This window comes from Vipera berus (assembly GCF_964194415.1).
Source record: "Vipera berus genome assembly, chromosome: 1".
Taxonomy (NCBI): domain Eukaryota; kingdom Metazoa; phylum Chordata; class Lepidosauria; order Squamata; family Viperidae; genus Vipera; species Vipera berus.
This window is the reverse complement of record NC_138202.1, coordinates 259165500-259184660: the sequence shown is the minus strand read 5'-3', so window position 1 is coordinate 259184660 and position 19161 is coordinate 259165500. Positions and strand designations below refer to the sequence as shown.

The 19161-nt window shown below is 37.2% G+C and overlaps 1 protein-coding gene across 1 annotated transcript in view; it reads left to right on the top strand.

Annotated features, from left to right (window-relative positions):
• Positions 1-561: 561 nt before the first annotated feature.
• Positions 562-19161, top strand: part of CEP85L (centrosomal protein 85L) — a 127362-nt gene continuing 108762 nt past the window's right edge. The window contains exon 1 of the mRNA XM_081312991.1: positions 562-851. Within this exon, the coding sequence (XP_081169117.1) occupies positions 800-851 (52 nt within the window). The 5' untranslated portion in view covers positions 562-799. The remainder of the gene's footprint in view (positions 852-19161) is intronic.

Below are 19161 nucleotides of genomic sequence, written 5' to 3'. Positions count from 1 at the left end.
GGAGTTTGAAGACCCCTGCCCTAGAGACTAAAATGGACAATGTGAAATTTGAGCGGGCCCCAAACAAGGAGTATATATCGGAGGTGGTGACCCTTTGAGAGCTGTATGCAACGAAATTTCATTTTGATGTATGCCGATTGGTGTACATTCAAAGTGACAATAAAGTTATCCTCATGTCATCAATACAGGATTGCCAATCGGCCCTAATACTTTGCAACGGCGCCTCTCCTTTTCTTTCCCCGATTCTCCAGTCCCCCCCCCCCCACTACGACTTCCAACGCCGCCCGCGGACAGAGGCGGCGTGACTCGCCTGCCACGCCAACCGCCTCCCCCCCCCCGCCCCATCACTGCGCATCCCGCTGTCTCAGCTCCCTCTCCTTCCTCTTCAGAGGAGCGGCAGCATCTGCTGAGTTCCCGCCTCTGTCTCCGCCCGGCACCAAGCCGAGGGGAGGCGGAGGAAAGAGAAGAGCAGAGAAGCGGCGCTGCGGCGAGGGGAGCCGCAGCGAAAGAAAGGGAGTTTTGTCCTCGCTGCTGCTGCTGCTGCTGCTGCCGGTGGCGCGCCCGGCCTCTGAGCAAGCCACCAACCATGGCCGCTGCTTGCCTCGGGCCGAAGGCGGGCTGCGAAGCGCGAAAGGCAGCGGCGGCGGCGGCAGGAGGAGCAAACGCCCAGCAGTGACCAGCCTCCTTCTCTCTCCCTCGTCCAGGCCGCGTCCTCCGGCGTCGCGCCGAGGGGGCGCCGCTCCGCCTGGCCGTCGCCCCTCGCTTTCCCCTCGGCAGCCGAGGCGGGACCAGCACCACCATGTGGGGGAGGCTTCTCTCCGACGTCGGGCACAACGGGGACTACCGAATAGGTAAGGCGAGGGGAGCGGGCCAACTTGCGCGTGGCACGGCGTCGCTATTGGGGGGTGGCGGTGGGGAAAGGCAACTTGTCCCGCTCGGTGCCTGCCTGGCCGGCGGCGTCGGAGCGAGGTTGGTGGGGCAAACGCGAGAGCGAGCGAGCGAGCGACCCCGAACTGGGTTTGGGGGGAGGGAAGAGGACTCGACGCTTCAGTTTCTGGGCTGCGCTCTCTCGCTTGCCCCGTTTCCGACCAGACTCCCTCCCGAGCGTGCCCGGTTGGTTCTCGTCTCCGAAAGGAGTTCGTTAACGCACGCCGCCATCGGGCTCGGGGAATCTGGAGCGGAGCGAAGTGAGAGTTGCGGAGGGGAGAGAGGCGCGTCGGCACGCGGGGTTGGAGGCGACGGCAATCTGCGCGGCGGGGCGGATTGCAACCAGCCCGGGTGGGAGGAAGGAAGGAAGGAAGGAAGGAAGGAAGAGAGGGAGGGAGGGAGGGAGGGAGAGGAGCCGTTGAGGCTGTGTAAAGCAATAGAAGCCGCTCGGGGCTATATTTAGAGCTTTTCTCCGCAATCCTCTTTAAATCTGGGCTTGATTTGAGAAATGACAGCCAGCCCCAGTCAGCAGGCTTCCTTCTAAAATTCTCTGCTTTTTTGTTTTTGTTTTCCGGAAGCTCCGGAGATGAGTTTGAAGACAGGAGAGAATTTGCCTTTTTAAAAAAAGGAATAAATGAAATGTGCTCCACGCTCTTGGTGCTTAAGCTGCCAGGCAGAGATGCAAGCGGCCTTGTTCCAGAAAGTAGGGCCAACTTGGGTGTAGGACTTCACCGTAGACCTAAAGCTGCATCCCTTTTTATGGGACTGAGTGATACTCCTCAGGAGGTAGTATAGTTGTAGCATTTGGACTGATACCCAGTATGTCCTGCCCAGTTCACACATCAGTATCTCAGTTACTGACAAACAGGCAAGCAATTTGTCTTATTAAACCATCCCAAGATAACATTGTGTGGAATATTGCACTGGTGATAAAAGCTTTGTTTTCACTGTGAAAGCCCTACGTTTATACTGATAGTGGAACAGTGAGTTTGCACTGGTTGAGAACAAGCTGTACTTTTTTGCATAGCTTTTAAGATAAATAACAATTATTTGGTATGAATTACTGTACTGTTCTGTATTTTTTAGGAACAGAATGTGTTGCTTGAAACTGTCAGCTGTTCTAGAGGAGAAGAATTATTATACCTCATAAAGATGCAATTGTTAACTACTCCCATTTTCTCATATTTTCATTAATAATCAGAGCCCCTTATACTGTAACATTTGAATTTGTTTTACAGTTAAATGTATTAAGTTACATTTGGCTTACAGAAGAATCAATCTTAAAAATAAGTTGTAGAATTTGACTGGTTCACTGTAAATTTATTTGCTATAATATATTGAAATAATGTTTTCCTTGTCAATTTATTAAAATAGTGGTACAGTACTTCAGTGATCATTCATGTGTCATAGTTGGGGCAAAAGTAGTACAGATGAAAACCATCGTAAATTCTGAAAAGGTTAATCAAATCTTTAAATTTACTGTAAATGATAAAAATAATCACAGAATGCCTATAAACATATATTGGTAAGTATTGGAAAAAGTGGACTTTTGCTTCTGTCATGGGAGAACTCAATATCTTTGACAGAGTGACTTGTATTTATAAAAAAGTTGAAAACCACTGCACTAGAATATATTTTATCTATTTTTATCTTTTGGATCAATGTCATGGTGATTTTCTGTATCATGAAATGGTTCGGTACAAATGCTTCCTTATGTCATTCTGGATATTATTTCATTCTAAAGTGAAATATATGTTTTTATTATGTTCATTCATTATAATTTCTCTGCACTATGCAAGCCTCCCAAAGGCAAACTGACCCATGTACTTGCAGAATTTTATTTAGTTGACCTTTACCAGGCCCCTTTATTATTAGATGGGCTCTGAAAATTTATCTATTCACCTTGTCTTTTACTTGAGTTAGGAATTATTTTTGCATATAATACATCTGATATATTTTTATTTGATTTCTTAAAATTGTTTAAATCTATTACTTTGATTTTAATATTCTTACAAGTTTGAAAAAGTTTACTTAGAAATCTGGCTTATGATTTTTTTAAAAAAAAATCAGAAGTAAATAAATAATTTGTCAGGTATATTTAGTTCTACATTACTGATTTCTTGCAGTTTATGTTACTTAATACTGTATTTATACTATAGGGGAAATTAGACATTAAAGGAAAGCCTGTTTTGCATTTTAGAATCCAAATCCAAATTTATTTGGATCCAAATAAATTAATTTAAAATAGAAAACCAAAGCCAAAGCATATAGCGCAAAAACATGGGACTATAGCATCTGTGATCTGGAGACTCAACTTTCTATACTTCAAAACAGTTATGTTTGACAATCGGCAATCAGGTGTACAGGCTAGTTGAGAATTATACTGTACTATGTCATATTTTAATATTTTGGTGATATTCAGTGTTATGAAGTTTTCATGAGATACAGGAAATGAAAGATTAAATCAAATATCATAGTTTTTATTCATCAACCAAATGTCTAAATGGTGACAATAAAAGTTTGTAAGTGCAATTAGCAGATCTTTCTATAAACATACTGTTGAAGAAGAGATACATAGGTTTATGAAAAATGCAGTGTTGCAAAAATGCACATCCTCTCAATATTATATGATTTCAGTATTTTTGCCTGTTCATATTTTGTTTAGAAAATACTGAAATGAGAAATAAAATGGATTGATTGAGATTAATGATAGTGGGAAATTAACAGGAAGTGATGCTTTTAATTGTAAAAGCTAGAAGTTCAGTGTGATTTATTTGTTAAAATATATGTACAATCGGGTAGGCAATAATTTTAATTGCTGAGATATAAAAGAGCTACTTGCTGAGTATATTATTACTAACTCTTTGATTGGTGCAAATTACTGTTTGTTACAGTGCTTCAACCAATCAGATTAGTTTAACTATGATGGTATAAAGATTCTTATCAGTTGGACCTCTTTACATTATTCTGTGATTCAGAAATATGTGAGTACCAGAGGCAGTAAAAAGCATGTAAAGAAAAATGTTATGTATTATTATTACTTAATTTTATTATGGCTGCCCACTCCAAATATCTGTGTTGACCAATGCCAAACAGAAATATCAAGCCTAATTGTTTCCAGTTTATTCTATTTGTAGATTGCTTAATGGGTAGCCTTGATTCTAAAAATGATGATCTGTCCAAACACAGATTCTATTTTATTTATTTATTTATTTTATTTTTATTACATTTATATCCCGCCCTTCTCCGAAGACTCAGGGCGGCTTACAAGCTTAGCAGTAGCCTTCATTCTATGTATATGCCTGCTTGTTAGGGCTTTCACACACACCCCAAGCGGCATTATTACAAAGTCAGCTTATTGCCCCCAACAATCTGGGTCCTCATTTTACCTACCTCGGAAGGATGGAAGGCTGAGTCAACCTTGAGCCTGGTGGGATGCGAACCTGCACTAATTGCAGGCAGCTGGTGTTACTTAAGGAGGCATTAGCCCACTGCTCCACCAAGGCTCTATTTGCAGGCTGTTAGTTAAAATAACAATATTTATGGGGTGCAATCTTTTCCCTGAGCACAGTGTATGAATCCACTGATCATTGTACTTGTTAAGGATCTAAACTTGCTTTGATAATCTAGGTAAAGGTAAAGGTTCCCCCGCACATGCGTGCTAGTCGTTTCCAACTCTAGGGGCCGGTGCTCATCTCCGTTTCAAAGCCGAAGAGCCAGCACTTGTCCGAGGACATCTCCGTGGTCATGTGGCCAGCATGATTAGACACCAAAGGCGCACGGAACGCTGTTACCTTCCCACCGTAGTGGTCCCTATTTTTCTACTTGCATTTTTTCGTGCTTTCGAACTGCTAGGTTGGCAGAAGTTTGATAATCTAGGCAGAGGTATATATCCAAATATTTTAAAAACTCATGAATTATAGTAGCATATGCTTTTTTGAATTTCTCCTTTGGCTGAGTTATTAACAGGGATCAATCACCTCATTGTTTTTGAAGAAAATTTCTGAACTCTTTTGAAGGAGATAGTAGTTGCGAAGATAAGACTGATAATTTGCTAGGTGTGAGCCTAAATAGATGTACTCAGTTTTTATTTCATTATATTTTAGATCTCACTGTTCAGAGATGTGACCATCCTCCGTGAAGCAATATGAATTGACTATGTGAAGCATTACATAATTCATTCCAGATTCAGATGATTTTTTTCACATGAAAAATATAGTATTGAACAATATTCCCAGTTCTCTTTTCAAGATGAAATTGCTTCTGTTGCTTTTCTAGCATTTGAAAATTTCAGAATATATTCCTTTTACCCAACTAAACATGCAGGGCTGATACAGTAGTGTGAGGTACGTGACTATCAAGTTACGTATGACATCAGTATGCATGAATGACACAACTGCTCTCTGTTTGTGCTATTTTAAAAATCCTTAATTATTTCTTTTCTCTAGAAGCCAAAGACTCTTACTCTGTTTAAATGCAGAGAAGCAATACCGCAGATAAGATGTTGTTTGTAAATAACATAATTGTTTTTAATGAGGATGCTAATTCAGCTTTTGATGGGTCTTATACTAATTTAATTACCTTGATTAATATTATAGTCCCAATAGAGACTGAAAATAGTTTTCAGGAGTGCTTGAATATAATGAGGCTTTTTTCAGAATGGGCTGACTTCATTTGGTGGAGGACTATATGTTTATTTGCATATGTATTATTCCATATAATGTGGCTTAATGACATTTTTGAAAATTTGAATAATAAAGTGTTTTTAATCTGAAGCAATATTTTTTTTACAAAGCCTTCAACTTGAATGAGAAAAACATGGCAATCTATGTAAAAGCTTGCTGCATCATTTAAGCTTGGGAAAGAATACAAAATAATGAATACATATGTTTGTGGGAGGGAAATGTATATGTATAATTTCTTTGCTTAAAATATTTTAGCTGGCCTTTGTAGGAAAATTACTTACAATAATATAGTAGCATTGATTTTTGATGAATTATATCGATTGTTCTTGATCGTTGTTGATTGTTAATGAGCATGTAGATTTTCTCCACGCACTATCCCTAACTTGACCCTTTAGGTCTACGAATGAATCACTCGCCATTTAACTGAGTCCACATATGCCTTGCCATTAGTTGTCCTCTTTTTCCTTCCAACATTTTGAGCACCAGTGCCAGTTTTAGGTCCAAAATACAATTTGAGCCTGGTCATTGTGCCTCAAGTGAGAAATGCCATAGGGAATTATTTTTTGTCATCTTTCTTAAGTTTTCATAATACAGATTTTTTTTTTTGCTGAGATTATAAATTTACTATTCATTCCGTAGTGAAAGCCAGTGCACATTTTTATCATCCAAATAATGAGATATGTGAATTAACGACTATTTATAGAAGGCACAATATATGTGATTGATTTTAAAAGGCTTTTATTTGAGGGGAAAAAATTAGATATTAAAACAGTTTAGTAGTCTTCCTCTGAGCCAATCTGCCATAATACATTAAATGATTGGGATGAGGAACGTGCCTCTTTTTTCAAACATAAAGAGTGCTGTGAGTTTTAAGTACAGCTGCTAGCCCCCAATAGATCTCCTTGACTCAAAGTTTCCCAGAAATATTATCATTTTTATCAATTACTGTTTCCTACTGAAATTATAAATTGAATCTGTTCCTTGGTAACATGTAATAATTGCTGCTTCTTGAACAATAACATTTCTTAGCAACAGGTAATTTGTAATGAAAGTGGCAACCTCACTGACAATGTCATAATGTAAATTTCAATAGCATGGTGAGTTCACAATCTGTTATGAGCTCTGTGGGGTTTTGTGGATTGGATGACTGTATTTAAAACATAAAACTGCTGAATATGTACTTTATAGATGAAGATACCGGGATAGTATAACTAGAGCCCTCTTTGTTTTATGGGGGTGGAATGGATGCGGGAGAGGAGGATATGATGCAGATAAGAATGCAGTGGTGATGCTGGCTTGTAAGAATGCTGATGTGTCCTTGCAAGAACAGAAACGGATAGTGAGTTTTTAATTCTTTATAGTAGCATTGTTATTGGTAGAGTGTTTAGATTACAGTGCAGCAGAAGTGCACACAAAATAGATCTAGTTTTGAACCTAATATGTTACACTGTTTCACATTTGCCATAGTTTAGCAGAAATAAAATCTGGAAGGTAGGTGTAAAATTGCATAATGTACAAGCAAAAAGAAAATAAACCTCAAAGCAGACAATCTTAACATAGAACATGATGTTTTAAGAACTAACCAAAAAGAAAGGAATAAGAAATCAGTTCATATTGAACAATTGTTAATGTTCAGTTATGACTTTCGTTACTTTTTTATTTACTTTCAGTAAGAAGTTGAATATCCAAGGTCAAAAAATATTCCGCCATTTAGATGCATGTAAAATAGAGATTATAAATAATAAATCTTATAAAAATATTATAAAATAAAATCAGTATTGTTATGAATCAGTAATGAATAAAAGCTCCATTTATTATGCAATATAGAGTAACAAAGACACTTTTCTTCATTACATGTCACTGTCATGGTTTGGTCTTGGAAGCTAATGCTGGCTCCAAATCGTATCAGAACGGACATCTTTTAAGTAGCTTATTTATTAAATACAATCTATACAATTTGAAATGCTTCTCCTTTGTATCACTTCTGTGTATGTTAGCAATCCAGTTTAACATGATGAGAAATATTTCTAATTGCTTGGGAATCCATTTATTTATTGTATAGGGGAGCAGATGTCTCATATCCATTGTTGAAGAAAAACCCATTTGTTACTAATAGTCTATAATAGGAGGAAGGCTGCTTCTGCACTTGTCTCCAGTGTCAACTGTTCTGTTTTCCGCATAACTTTAAAATCCTATCTTTGGTTTGTAACCTGAGGTTCAGGAGTCAAACATATAAGCATACAAGCTTATATTTTCATTCCAATGGTGTCCTTTACTACAAACCATGCTTATAGAAATTTCAATAGCACTTTTGTCACTTTTATCAACGGCTAATACTGTTCTGCATTCAACCGCTTCCTAATTTTTTCTGTTAACCTTTTCTTCTTGAGCAGAGTAAGTTAAATTCAGTGATTTCCCTTCACATAATTATATGTAGACCTTTAATACATTTGTATTTTCACAAACTCTCTTGCCAGTTTTTGTTGTCTACTTTTATGGAAGATTGATTTGTAGATTTAAAATCAACTGTAATAACAGTGAAAACTATATTTCAAATTGCATTGATTTGGTAAGAAATAACACACTACAACCCCTTCATGGATTACTGCCCCCTTCATGGATTACTGCCTTGTCGTGGCGAAGGGGCTTGTGTAATTCAATGAAGCTATGAGCTATGCCGTGCAGGGCCACCCAAGACGGACAGGTCATAGAAGAGAGTTCTGACAAAACGTGATCCACTGGAGAAGGAAATGGCAAACCACTCTAGTATCTTTGCCATGAAAACCCTATGGACAGTACCAAAAGGCAAAATGATACGATGCTGGAAGATGAGCCCCTCAGGTCGGAAGGCGTCCAATATGCTACTGGGGAAGAGCAGAGGGCTAGTACTAGTAGCGCCAGAAAGAATGAAGCGACTGGGCCAAAGCCGAAAGGACGCTCAGCTGTGGATGTGTCTGGTGGTGAAAGGAAAGTCCGATGCTGTAAAGATTTTTTCTCCATAGAAACCTGGAATGTAAGATCCATGAATCAAGGAAAGCTGGACGTGGTCAAACAAGAGATGACCATCAGGTATACTACTGTGGGCAAGAATCCCTCAGAAGAAATGGAGTAGCCTTCATAGTCAATAAAAGTAGGAAAAGCAATACTGGGATACAATCCTCAAAATTCGATCTCAGTTCGAATCCAAGGCAAACCATTCAATATCACAGTAGTCCAAGTCTATGCCCCAACTACCACTGCTGAAGAGGATGAAATTGACCAGTTCTATGAAGCCCTACAGCACCTTATAGAACTAACACCCAAAAATGATGTCCTTATCATCATGGGGGATTGGAATGCTAAAGTAGGAAGCCAAAAGATAACCGGAATAACAGGCAAGTTTGGCCTTGGAATACAAAATGAAGCAGGGCACAGGCTGATAGAATTTTGTCAAGAGAATACAATGGTCATATCAAACACTCTTTTCCAACAACCCAAGAGACGGCTCTACACATGGACATCACCAGACGGTCAACACAGAAATCAAATTGACTATGTGCTCTGCTGCCAAAGATGGAGAAGCTCTATACAGTCAGGAGCTGACTGTGGCTCAGACCATGAGCTTCTTGTTTAGGCTTAAACTGAAAGAAAGTTTAGGCTTAAACTGAAGAAAGTAGGGAAAAGCACTAGGCCACTCAGGTATGAATTAAATCATATCCCTGTTGAATATACAGTAGAGGTGACAAATAGATTTAAGGAATTAGATCTGATAGAGTGCCTGAAGAACTGTGGACAGAGGTTCACAACATTGTACAACAGGTAGCAACCAAAACCATTCCAAAGAAAAAGAAATGCAAGAAAGCAAAATGGCTGTCTCTGAGGAAGCCTTGCAAATAGCTGAGGAAAGGAGGGAAGCGAAAGGCAAGGGAGACAAAGAAAGATACGCCCAATTGAATGCAGAATTCCAGAGAATAGCTAGAAGAGATAAGAATACCTTCTTAAATGAACAATGCAAAGAAATAGAAGAAAACAATAGAATAGGGAGGACTAGAGATCTTTTTTTTAAAGAAAATTGGAGAGATGAAGGGAACATTTAATGCAAAAATGGGCATGATAAAGGACTAAAATGGCAGGGACCTAACAGAGGCAGAAGAGATTAAGAAGAGGTGGCAATATTACACAGAATAACTGTACAAGAATGAGCTTAACGTCCCTGATAATCACAATGAGGTGGTCACTGACCTCGAGCCAGACATCCTAGAATGTGAAGTTGGCTTTAGAAAAGCTGAGCAACAACAAAGCTAGTGGAGGTGACAGTATTCCAGCTGAGCTATTCAAAATCTTAAAAGACGATGCAGTAAAAGTGCTACACTCAATTTGCCAGCAAATCTGGAAAACGTTTCCACAGGATTGGAAAAGATCAGTTTACATTCCAATTCCAAAGAAAGGTAGTGCCAAAGAATGTTCAAACTATCGCACCATTGCACTCATTTCTCATGCTAGTAAAGTTATGCTTAAAATCCTACAAGCTAGACTCCAGCAGTATGTGGATCGAGAACTACCAGAAGTACAGGCAGGATTTCGAAGAGGCAGAGGAACTAGAGATCAAATTGCCAACATACGCTGGATCATGGAGAAAGCTAGGGAGTTCCAGAAAAACATCTACTTCTGCTTCATTGACTATGCTAAAGCCTTTGATTGTGTGGATCATAACAAACTGTGGCAAGTTCTTAAAGAGATGGGCGTACCAGACCATCTTATTTGTCTCTTGAGAAACCTATATGTGGGCCAAGAAGCAACAGTGAGAACTGGACACGGAACCACTGATTGGTTCAAAATTGGGAAAGGAGTCCGGCAAGGCTGTATACTGTCGCCCTGCCTATTTAACATATATGCAGAGCACATCATGAGAAAAGCAGGGCTAGATGAATCAAAAGTTGGAATTAAGATTGCCGGAAGAAATATCAACAACCTAAGATATGCAGATGATACCACTCTAATGGCAGAAAGTGAAGAAGAACTAAAGAGCTTCTTGTTGCATGTGAAGAAGTAGAGTGCAAAACCTGGGTTGAAACTTAACATTAAGAAAACCAAGATCATGGCATCCGGCCCTCTCAATTCCTGGCAAATAGATGGGGAAGAAATGGAGGTAGTGACAGATTTTATTTTCCTGGGCTCCAAGATCACTGCAGATGGGGACTGTAGCCAAGAAATTAAAAGATGCTTGCTCCTTGGGAGGAAAGCCATGACAAATCTAGACAGCACACTAAAAAGCAGAGACATCACCCTGTCAACAAAAGTGCGTATAGTCAAGGCTATGGTCTTCCCAGTTGCAATGTATGGCAGTGAAAGTTGGACCATAAGAAAGGCCGAGTGTCAAAGAATTGAGGCCTTTGAGCTATGGTGCTGGAGAAGACTCCTGCGAGTCCCTTGGACTGCAAGGCGATCAAACCGGTCAGTCCTAGAGGAGATCAACCTTGACTGCTCTTTAGAAGGCCAGATCCTGAAGCTAAAACTGAAATACTTTGGCCACCTAATGAGAAGGAAGGACTCACTGGAGAAGAGCTTAATGCTGGGAAAGGTTGAGGGCAATAGAAGAAGGGGACGACAGAGAATGAGGTGGCTGGATGGAGTCACTGAAGCAGTAGGCGTGAGCCTAAATGGACTCCAGAAGATGGTAGAGGACAGGAAGGCCTGGAGGAACGTTGTCCATAGGGTCGCGATGGGTTGGACCCGACTTCGCAGCTAACAACAACAACACTACAATTTATTGGTTTTTGGAAGTGAACTATCATTGACTTGGATCCCAGTATAATCCCATGGTTCAAGTAGCACAGAATTAGAGCTAGCTACCAAATGCTCTTATTGACTATACTAAGTGTACAACAATTTTTGGTCCCACATAAGATGGGTACTGAAAGAAATTCAGAAAAAGATCTGACACAACTTTAGTTTTTTTTAAGTGATGGTCATATCCTGATTGATTTATTCTCCTGGTTCGTTTAATGATAACGAAAATAGTGTGCAAGCCAAGCTTTTTAAGAAGTTTTCAGTGTATTTTGCAACTCAAAAAATAGTACCTGTTTATGAGGGAATTTATTTATTGGCAGAAAGTATGCAGACAAAAACATCAGTGGAAAATATATTCCAAAAGTGTGGCTCAACTGGAAAAAAACATACAAAGAGTACATTTGGAGAAAAAAAATTTACAACAATAGATACACATTTTCATTTTAGATGACTCTGTCAATTGAGTAGAAATGGCTGAAGCTTAGTAAATAAGAAAAATAAAATATAAATGAAATGGACATACCTGATTAACATATATATATATATATATATATATATATTTACCATGCCCTCACATACTGTAGTTTATGAAGGATATGCACTTTGTTTTGAATTTTTCTCTCACTAATTTTTTTGTCTAATTTGAGGACTCAGTATTTTTTTTGCTAACTGGCACTGCCAGATACAATTTGACTTTTTGATTTAAAAGTCAAGCTAAGACACAATTAGTTTTTGTGAATAATAGGTATGTTATTCCTTTAAATCTCATTGCAAAATTTCTTTTTTAAATGGTAATGTTTTATGCCAATAAAAAGTATGCAGCAAAAAAGAGAATATCACATTTTCAATGTTATTTTTGTTTCAGAACCCTGGACCATAGGGTTCAATTCCCTGTTAAGTCTATGGCTGAGCATGGTGGCCCTAAGAGAATCACTATCTTGCAGCTTCAGGTTCCTAATTGTAAAATGGGAGTAATAGTGACTGTTCTTCAAAAGGTATCAGAAGACTGTAATACTGAAGGTATTTGAATTTGTTTTCTGTTTTAAGGTAAGGTAGATTATATGTAGTATAATAAAAATATATACGTCACAGGCCAGTGATAATAACACTCTTCTTCATCCTAGTTTAAATTTTTTTAGCCCTCTTCAATATTTATTTTGGAAAGATTATATATCTTCATAGGATACATGAACTTACAATTTCATCTGTCAAGTGACAGTATAAGATAGAATTGTTCATTCAGTCAATATTTTAATTTCATTGTTCTGAGTACAAAAAAATCCACTTTCATGAAAATGAATTTGAAAGAACAAATAGTAATAGCTTTAGTATCTTTGAAGGTGCCCATGGAACAATACCAAATTGTTTGGGGAATACTGATATTCTTTGGGATACAATTTAAGAAATACTGGATTACCAAGCATAAATTGGCTTCTTATACATTTACACTATTTACATTTTAAAGTATAGCTATATAAATTTAAAGCGGATTGTGTGGATGATTTTGGCACAAAATATCAGTAAAGTAAGACATTATTTTAAAAAGTAATCATTTTTTTATTACTTGATAGCTGTGAACATTTCAAAAGGAAGTGAAGGGATCCAGCCACTTGTCATTTTAACATTTCTAGGGCTCTTATGGGATAGGAACCAGAAACAATCTGAGAAGGAAAGGAACATGCTTGAGTTCAGTCTTTGTTTTCCATCATATCCCAATTTTTTAAAAAAGTTAAAATAAGAAGGGAAAGGAACCTAACAGGTACTACAGGAGGTATCCATTGATACATGCTTATAAAATACATGACAGAATACAGATGCAAGAAAGACTACATTATAGTTGTTTCTCTAAGAACAAGTCTTTATTTAAGGCTAGTTTATTGGAAAAGTTTGGAAGAGCCATCGTAACTAAAACAGTTCTCATGTTGTATTGTGAACCTGACATTAAATGTTGAGGAAATTGTTAGATTAGAAAGATTGCACAACATGTTTCTTTGTTCCCAAGGCCACGAGCCTTGGGAACAAAGGTTGGACTAGAACTCCAAGGTCTCTTCCAGCTGTATTCTGATCTCACAATACATGCATAAGAGAAAATTGGATGTGCATATCAGATGGAGCTATACAGTGCTTTGAATTTGAGGGCAAAATAGTGCTTGTCAGCAACTCTTTAAATTAAACGCATTTTTCTGAGATCTGATTGTAGCTGAAAATAAAAAATGTTAGCAAGATACATTCATTTCCCAAAAGAATGATGGAAAGTATGAGAAAGAAAAGTGATGTGGAAGCTGCTTGAAATAAAATATTTAGATTACAAAGTGCTGCAGATGTGTGTGGCATTATGCTAATAAGAACTATGAAAAAGTAATGAGCAGGACAGAAAAAGTTGCTTTCTGGAATGAAGTTGAAGAAGCTTTGGGTATAAAAAATACACGTAAAAGATAATTGTTGCTCAAAAGTCAAGGATGACAAAAAGTTATTGTATTTTGTACACAAACACATGCACATACATGCATACACATAGATATTCATAGAGGGGAGGATAGATTCGAAGAACGTAGTCAAAGGATAAAATAGTTTAAGATTAAAGAAAACAATATGCAGAGCAATTGTAATCGCACAAATATTTGTTTTGGAAATAGGTGAAGAGAGTTTAGCAAAGAGCCTCCAGTAGAGTAAGTGGAATTACAAATGAAAGTGATAGAATAATTTTGGGGGAAACTTCATTAAGAGAATACAGGAAGGTGTATTTAGAGTTTTGTGTGGGAATGATAGTGATATGTTGAAGAGTCAGATTGAAATGAATACAATGAATGTTAACGTCTATGAAAAGAAAGTATAGGTAGCGTAATTGGTGACATGTTAAAGTATGGATGTGGCTTATGGACTCATTTATGTGTGATTTAGTTAATACATGTGAAGTCTGCAACTGTACCTGATCAAAAAAAATCCATTAATTATAACCCTATTACAAAGAAAAAAAATACAAGTAATGAATGCAAAAACTATATTGGATTAATTTGTTAGTTGTGCTTAGGAAGATGTTTGCCACAATTCTTATCAAACAGTTACCTGAAGCAACAACATTTGGGAAGCTCAATATGATTTTATCCCATGCAGAATATGCATTGGTCAGATTTTTCTTTAGCAAATTGCTGAGAAATCTATGAATGTGAGTAAAAAAGTGTATTTGTTGATTTAGAGAAAAGGTATAAAATGAATAGGCTTGAATTATGTACAGGTAGTCCTTGACTTAAAACAGTTCATTTAGTGACCATTCAAAGTTACAATGGCACTGAAAAAAAGTGACTTATCACCATTTTTCACACTTACGACCACTGCAGCATCCCCATAGTCACGTGATCAAAATTCAGACACTTGGCAACTAACTCATTTATGATGGCTGTGAGTGTCCCTGGGTTACACGATCACATTTATGACCTTCTGACAGGCAAAGTCAATGGGGAAGCCAGATTCACTTAACCACTGCACTTATTCACTTAACAACTGTGACAAGAAAGGTTGTAAATTGGGGCAAAACTCAACAAATGTCTCGCTTAGAAACATAACTTTTCAGCTCAACTGTGGTTGTAAGTAGAGGACTACCTGTAATGTTTTGGATAAATATACAGAAGGTGGCTGTTTTGCATTTGGTAAGAGTGGTATGTGATGAAAATAAGGCATGAATGGGAAGGGAAAGTTTAACAAATGGTTAGCATTGAGCCTGAAGTAAAAGAAGTGTGTGTAATGCTCTGTTGCTTGTTTAATGTAGAAACATAGAAACACATATATTTTGGAAGAACTTTTCCAATAGATAACGGTAACAGGAGTTATTCCAGGTTGACATGTAGCCTTTAATATGAACAACAAATGCCACAATTCTTCTGGTTTTAATAGTAAAAGGCAGAGAAACAAATGGTTCACTGTAGTTCTGCCCTATCTCCCTCCCCCTTTCATGTGCTGTACATGTTTCCACCTATCCCAATGTTATTGATGGTAGCTTGCAAAATAAAATAAATGAGAGCCATGCTAATAGCATTATAATATCTGTGGGGACCTTAGTTCTCCAGTTTGAAAGCAACGTGCAAGGGGTTTCTTTTGCACATGTTGAGGTACCTATACGTATCATAAGATAGCTGGGCCTGGAATGCATCCAACTCTACACCTGGAAATAGTTGTTGGTATTATCAGTAAGTGCTAGTCTATTTGTGTTTTGTATAGATAAGATGGTTTTATGAATGGATGCATTCTTTGAATTTCCAGAGGGGTCACAAGAAAACATGCTGCCTAATTTCTATCTAAAACTGTCTTAAACTTGGGAGTGTTGTTTGGAACAAGCTGGTCATACCTTGTTTTCCTAAAATTAGATATACTAGAAATATGATAACCAACCAGACTATTTATACCCTAGAAGAGGACAAGCAACACTTTACTACTAGTTACTGGGTAAAGGAATCTGTTGCATTGGTACAAATCTCTAAATAAATCCCCCTACACAGTATGGGAAACTGCTATAGAATAGTCTAGAAAGGGTAATTCCATCTATAAACGTTAACACTGCACTACGTGATCCAGTCCTTCCACTTACATGAACACCTGCATTCAATCACTGTGCTGCAGAGAGTGCTGTATCAAATTCCTAAGCCTGTCAGAAGAGGTTAAATCGATAAAACTGCTAAAATATGTTTAGTTTTTTGAATTTATGCCTGAGAATAAAGTGAATTAGTATGATGAAGGCTTCTAGTCTGGTCCATTTAACATAAGGGGAGATAGTTCTTTATTAAGTAAGTTAAGGAAGAAAACAGGCATATGCCTTGAACTTTGTGATGATATGAAATTTGTAATATTTGATTCAGTAAAGAATATATTGTTCACCCACAAACATGGCTGAAAAAGGAGGTTACCTTCCTAAAAGGAAATTCATCTTGGTCCTGCATTTTCATCTGAAGAATGAAATCAGGTCTTGTGGTCTAGTGACTAGAAAGATACGGGTAGTCCTCATTTAATGATGGTATTTGGGACCAGTAACTTTATTGCTAAGTGATGTACGTTAATTGTAAAGTGCCATGTCATGTGATTGCACTGATACTGCAACCATCCCACTTGAGAGTCAGTTGCCAAGTGCCAGAATTGTGGTTACAATGCCATGCGGTCCAGCGATACATCTCATTCAGCAGGGTCAGCAGGATCACATGTTTAAGTGGTCCTTAAACAAAGATTACCAAAGTTTTGTGATAATTACTAGCGGTTGATACTGGCCAAATAAATCTGACAGAATTATACATTTGCTAAAAGAGAGATTGCCCAAGCTAATGTTTACCTTTATTTTTCTCCCAAACTAGATTTCTACGAGATAGAAGGTTGATGTAATTTGATATGCAAGTAAATAATGGGGAGTATGCAAGGTCATCTTTAATAAAGGAAAAACTGTCTCGGTGTTTATCATAATTAGATAACATAATGATAAGACAAGAACAACTAGCAACCTAGGGAGTACATAACTTATAGCTTGCTTCTATTCCAACAATATAACTATTCTTTGAAGTGTCCTTTGTAATGGGATCCTCTTTGCACTACTATTACAAATCTGATTTTTGCTATAAATGACATGTTAGATATAATAGTTGTCTGAATTTGAATTGCATTTTCATAAACAGAATTTATGTCATCAGAAGAAGGCCTTAAAAGGGGGGGGGGAACACTTCAACTACCTCCCATCACTGTTTTTATGTCTATAACAGCAAGGTCTTACTCTTATAGAGTGGTGTATAAACCCATTCTCCCTCACTTAAGTTTCTTTCATTATTAAAGTAATGGGCTACATGAAGATGATGTATACATTTACCTCTAATGTCAGCTTAATAACCTACTGTTTTACGTGTAATTATTACATAGTGTAATTGCTGCTGGAAAATGGCTTCTTCCTGTTTTAGCTCTTTAATAATACATAAAAGATTAGGTCACATACATTTGTCCTGGTCTTGCTATTTTAGTGTGAATTGGCAATTATGTGATGCAGAAATAATAATGAAGAAGCAGTGGTGTTCTCTCCCTCCCCGCCTCCCCCTCTCCCTCCCTCCCTCAGTGTGTATGTGTGTAAAATGTAACACAACGTAGGGATGTGCAGCTATTTGGATCCAAATTGGAAAAGGGCTTCATATGGTCACTCTTGTTGCACCTCTTGGCTTATCATAAAGAAACCATTTAGGCTTTAACAATAGCTGATGTCATCCCAGAAAAAGATATCTAAGTTAAAAGGTATTAGAAGATGGTGGCAGGCAATGTCTAAGTCCAGGTAAAATAGAAACGAATTTCCTCATGCAATAATAAAATTTTGAGTGACTGATAATCAAATAATAAAAAACTGGGGTGAAGAGTGCAGGAAGATGAAGTGGTGAGCCCTCATAGCAAGAATGAACTAATGAATTATTTTTATGAGCTAAAGTAGAAATAAGAAACATCTGTAGCTCAGGTTTCTGTTTCTGTAATAAATTAATGGATTGATGAGAATAAAGTAAGAGAAAAATAAGAAGTAATTTTGCTGTAAAACTGCACACTATTTTAATAAGAAAAGTGATTCTGGAAAGAATCTTAGGCAAATAAGATTTGATTTACATAAACTGAACAGTTCGTTTAATTCATTATTTTCTGTATTGTGTTTGTGAAGGCATTTTCCTCCTGGAATCTGTAATGTTATATTAAGTGGCTACGCTGAATATTACAAGGAAAATTTGTTTTATCATAAATGTTTATGATAAATGTTTAGCATAAATTGTCTACCTGTCTACCTACCTACTTCCTCCCTCATTTATGATTATAAGTTGAGGACTACCCATAGTTATATGTTGAGTTACGGGTTGAGGAGTTTTATACCTTTTAATAAGAGGAGGTGAAGAGATAGTGAAACTGTTTATAGTTGTAATGAACGTGGAAAGTAGCTTTCTTAGGTTTTTCTTTTCTTTTTTTTAATTTCTTTTTTACATTCTTGCACCTTTTATTATCTTTATTTTTCCTTTTTTCAGTTTGTGTTTTTTATTATTGTAGTTAAAAGCTTTTAATATTAATAAAAATATAAGTTAGAAAGTTAAAAGTTCTCTGTTACGTTAATTGAATTATTTTTTTAATGTCATCATTTCAAATATCATATGTAGCTGTAGCCTGGCTTCCTCTGTCTGAAGCATTAATGATTATTTTTGAGGTAGAAATGGAAATGTGTGTAATATTTGCTTCAGTAAATATTGGGTAATATAGTATATTTTTCTATTTCGTTTGTGCAAGTTGGGGAAAATGCACGTGTTACCAGATAGGTCAGGCGTAAATTAAATTCATTTTATATACATCAATATTATAGTTTTATTTTGTTTTTAGAATTTTAGAAAATATTACTTTAAACAAATAAATATGCAAACAAGGCAATCTTTTTAAAATTCATCATGGTAAGAAATTGAATTAGTAGAAATCTCACATTCATCATTCTACCTTCAAAATATTACATGAATTTTAAGTTAAATTATTGATTGGCCAACTCAATCTATGGCATAATTTGCCCAATTGTTCCCAGTATTATGTATTTTAATACTGCAGCTCTAAGATACAGTATTCAAAATACTATTCAATCATTTAGTCACCACCTACTTTTCATTATCCATTGAGCATAGTTTTATCAGCATTCTTTATGCACTTTTCAACTCATGCTTATGTCATCTGGGATAGTACACTTGTCTTTTCTTAGCCTCTTTTTAAATTGCCTTTGATTATTTCAAGCATCTGGAACTTCTCCAGTGAC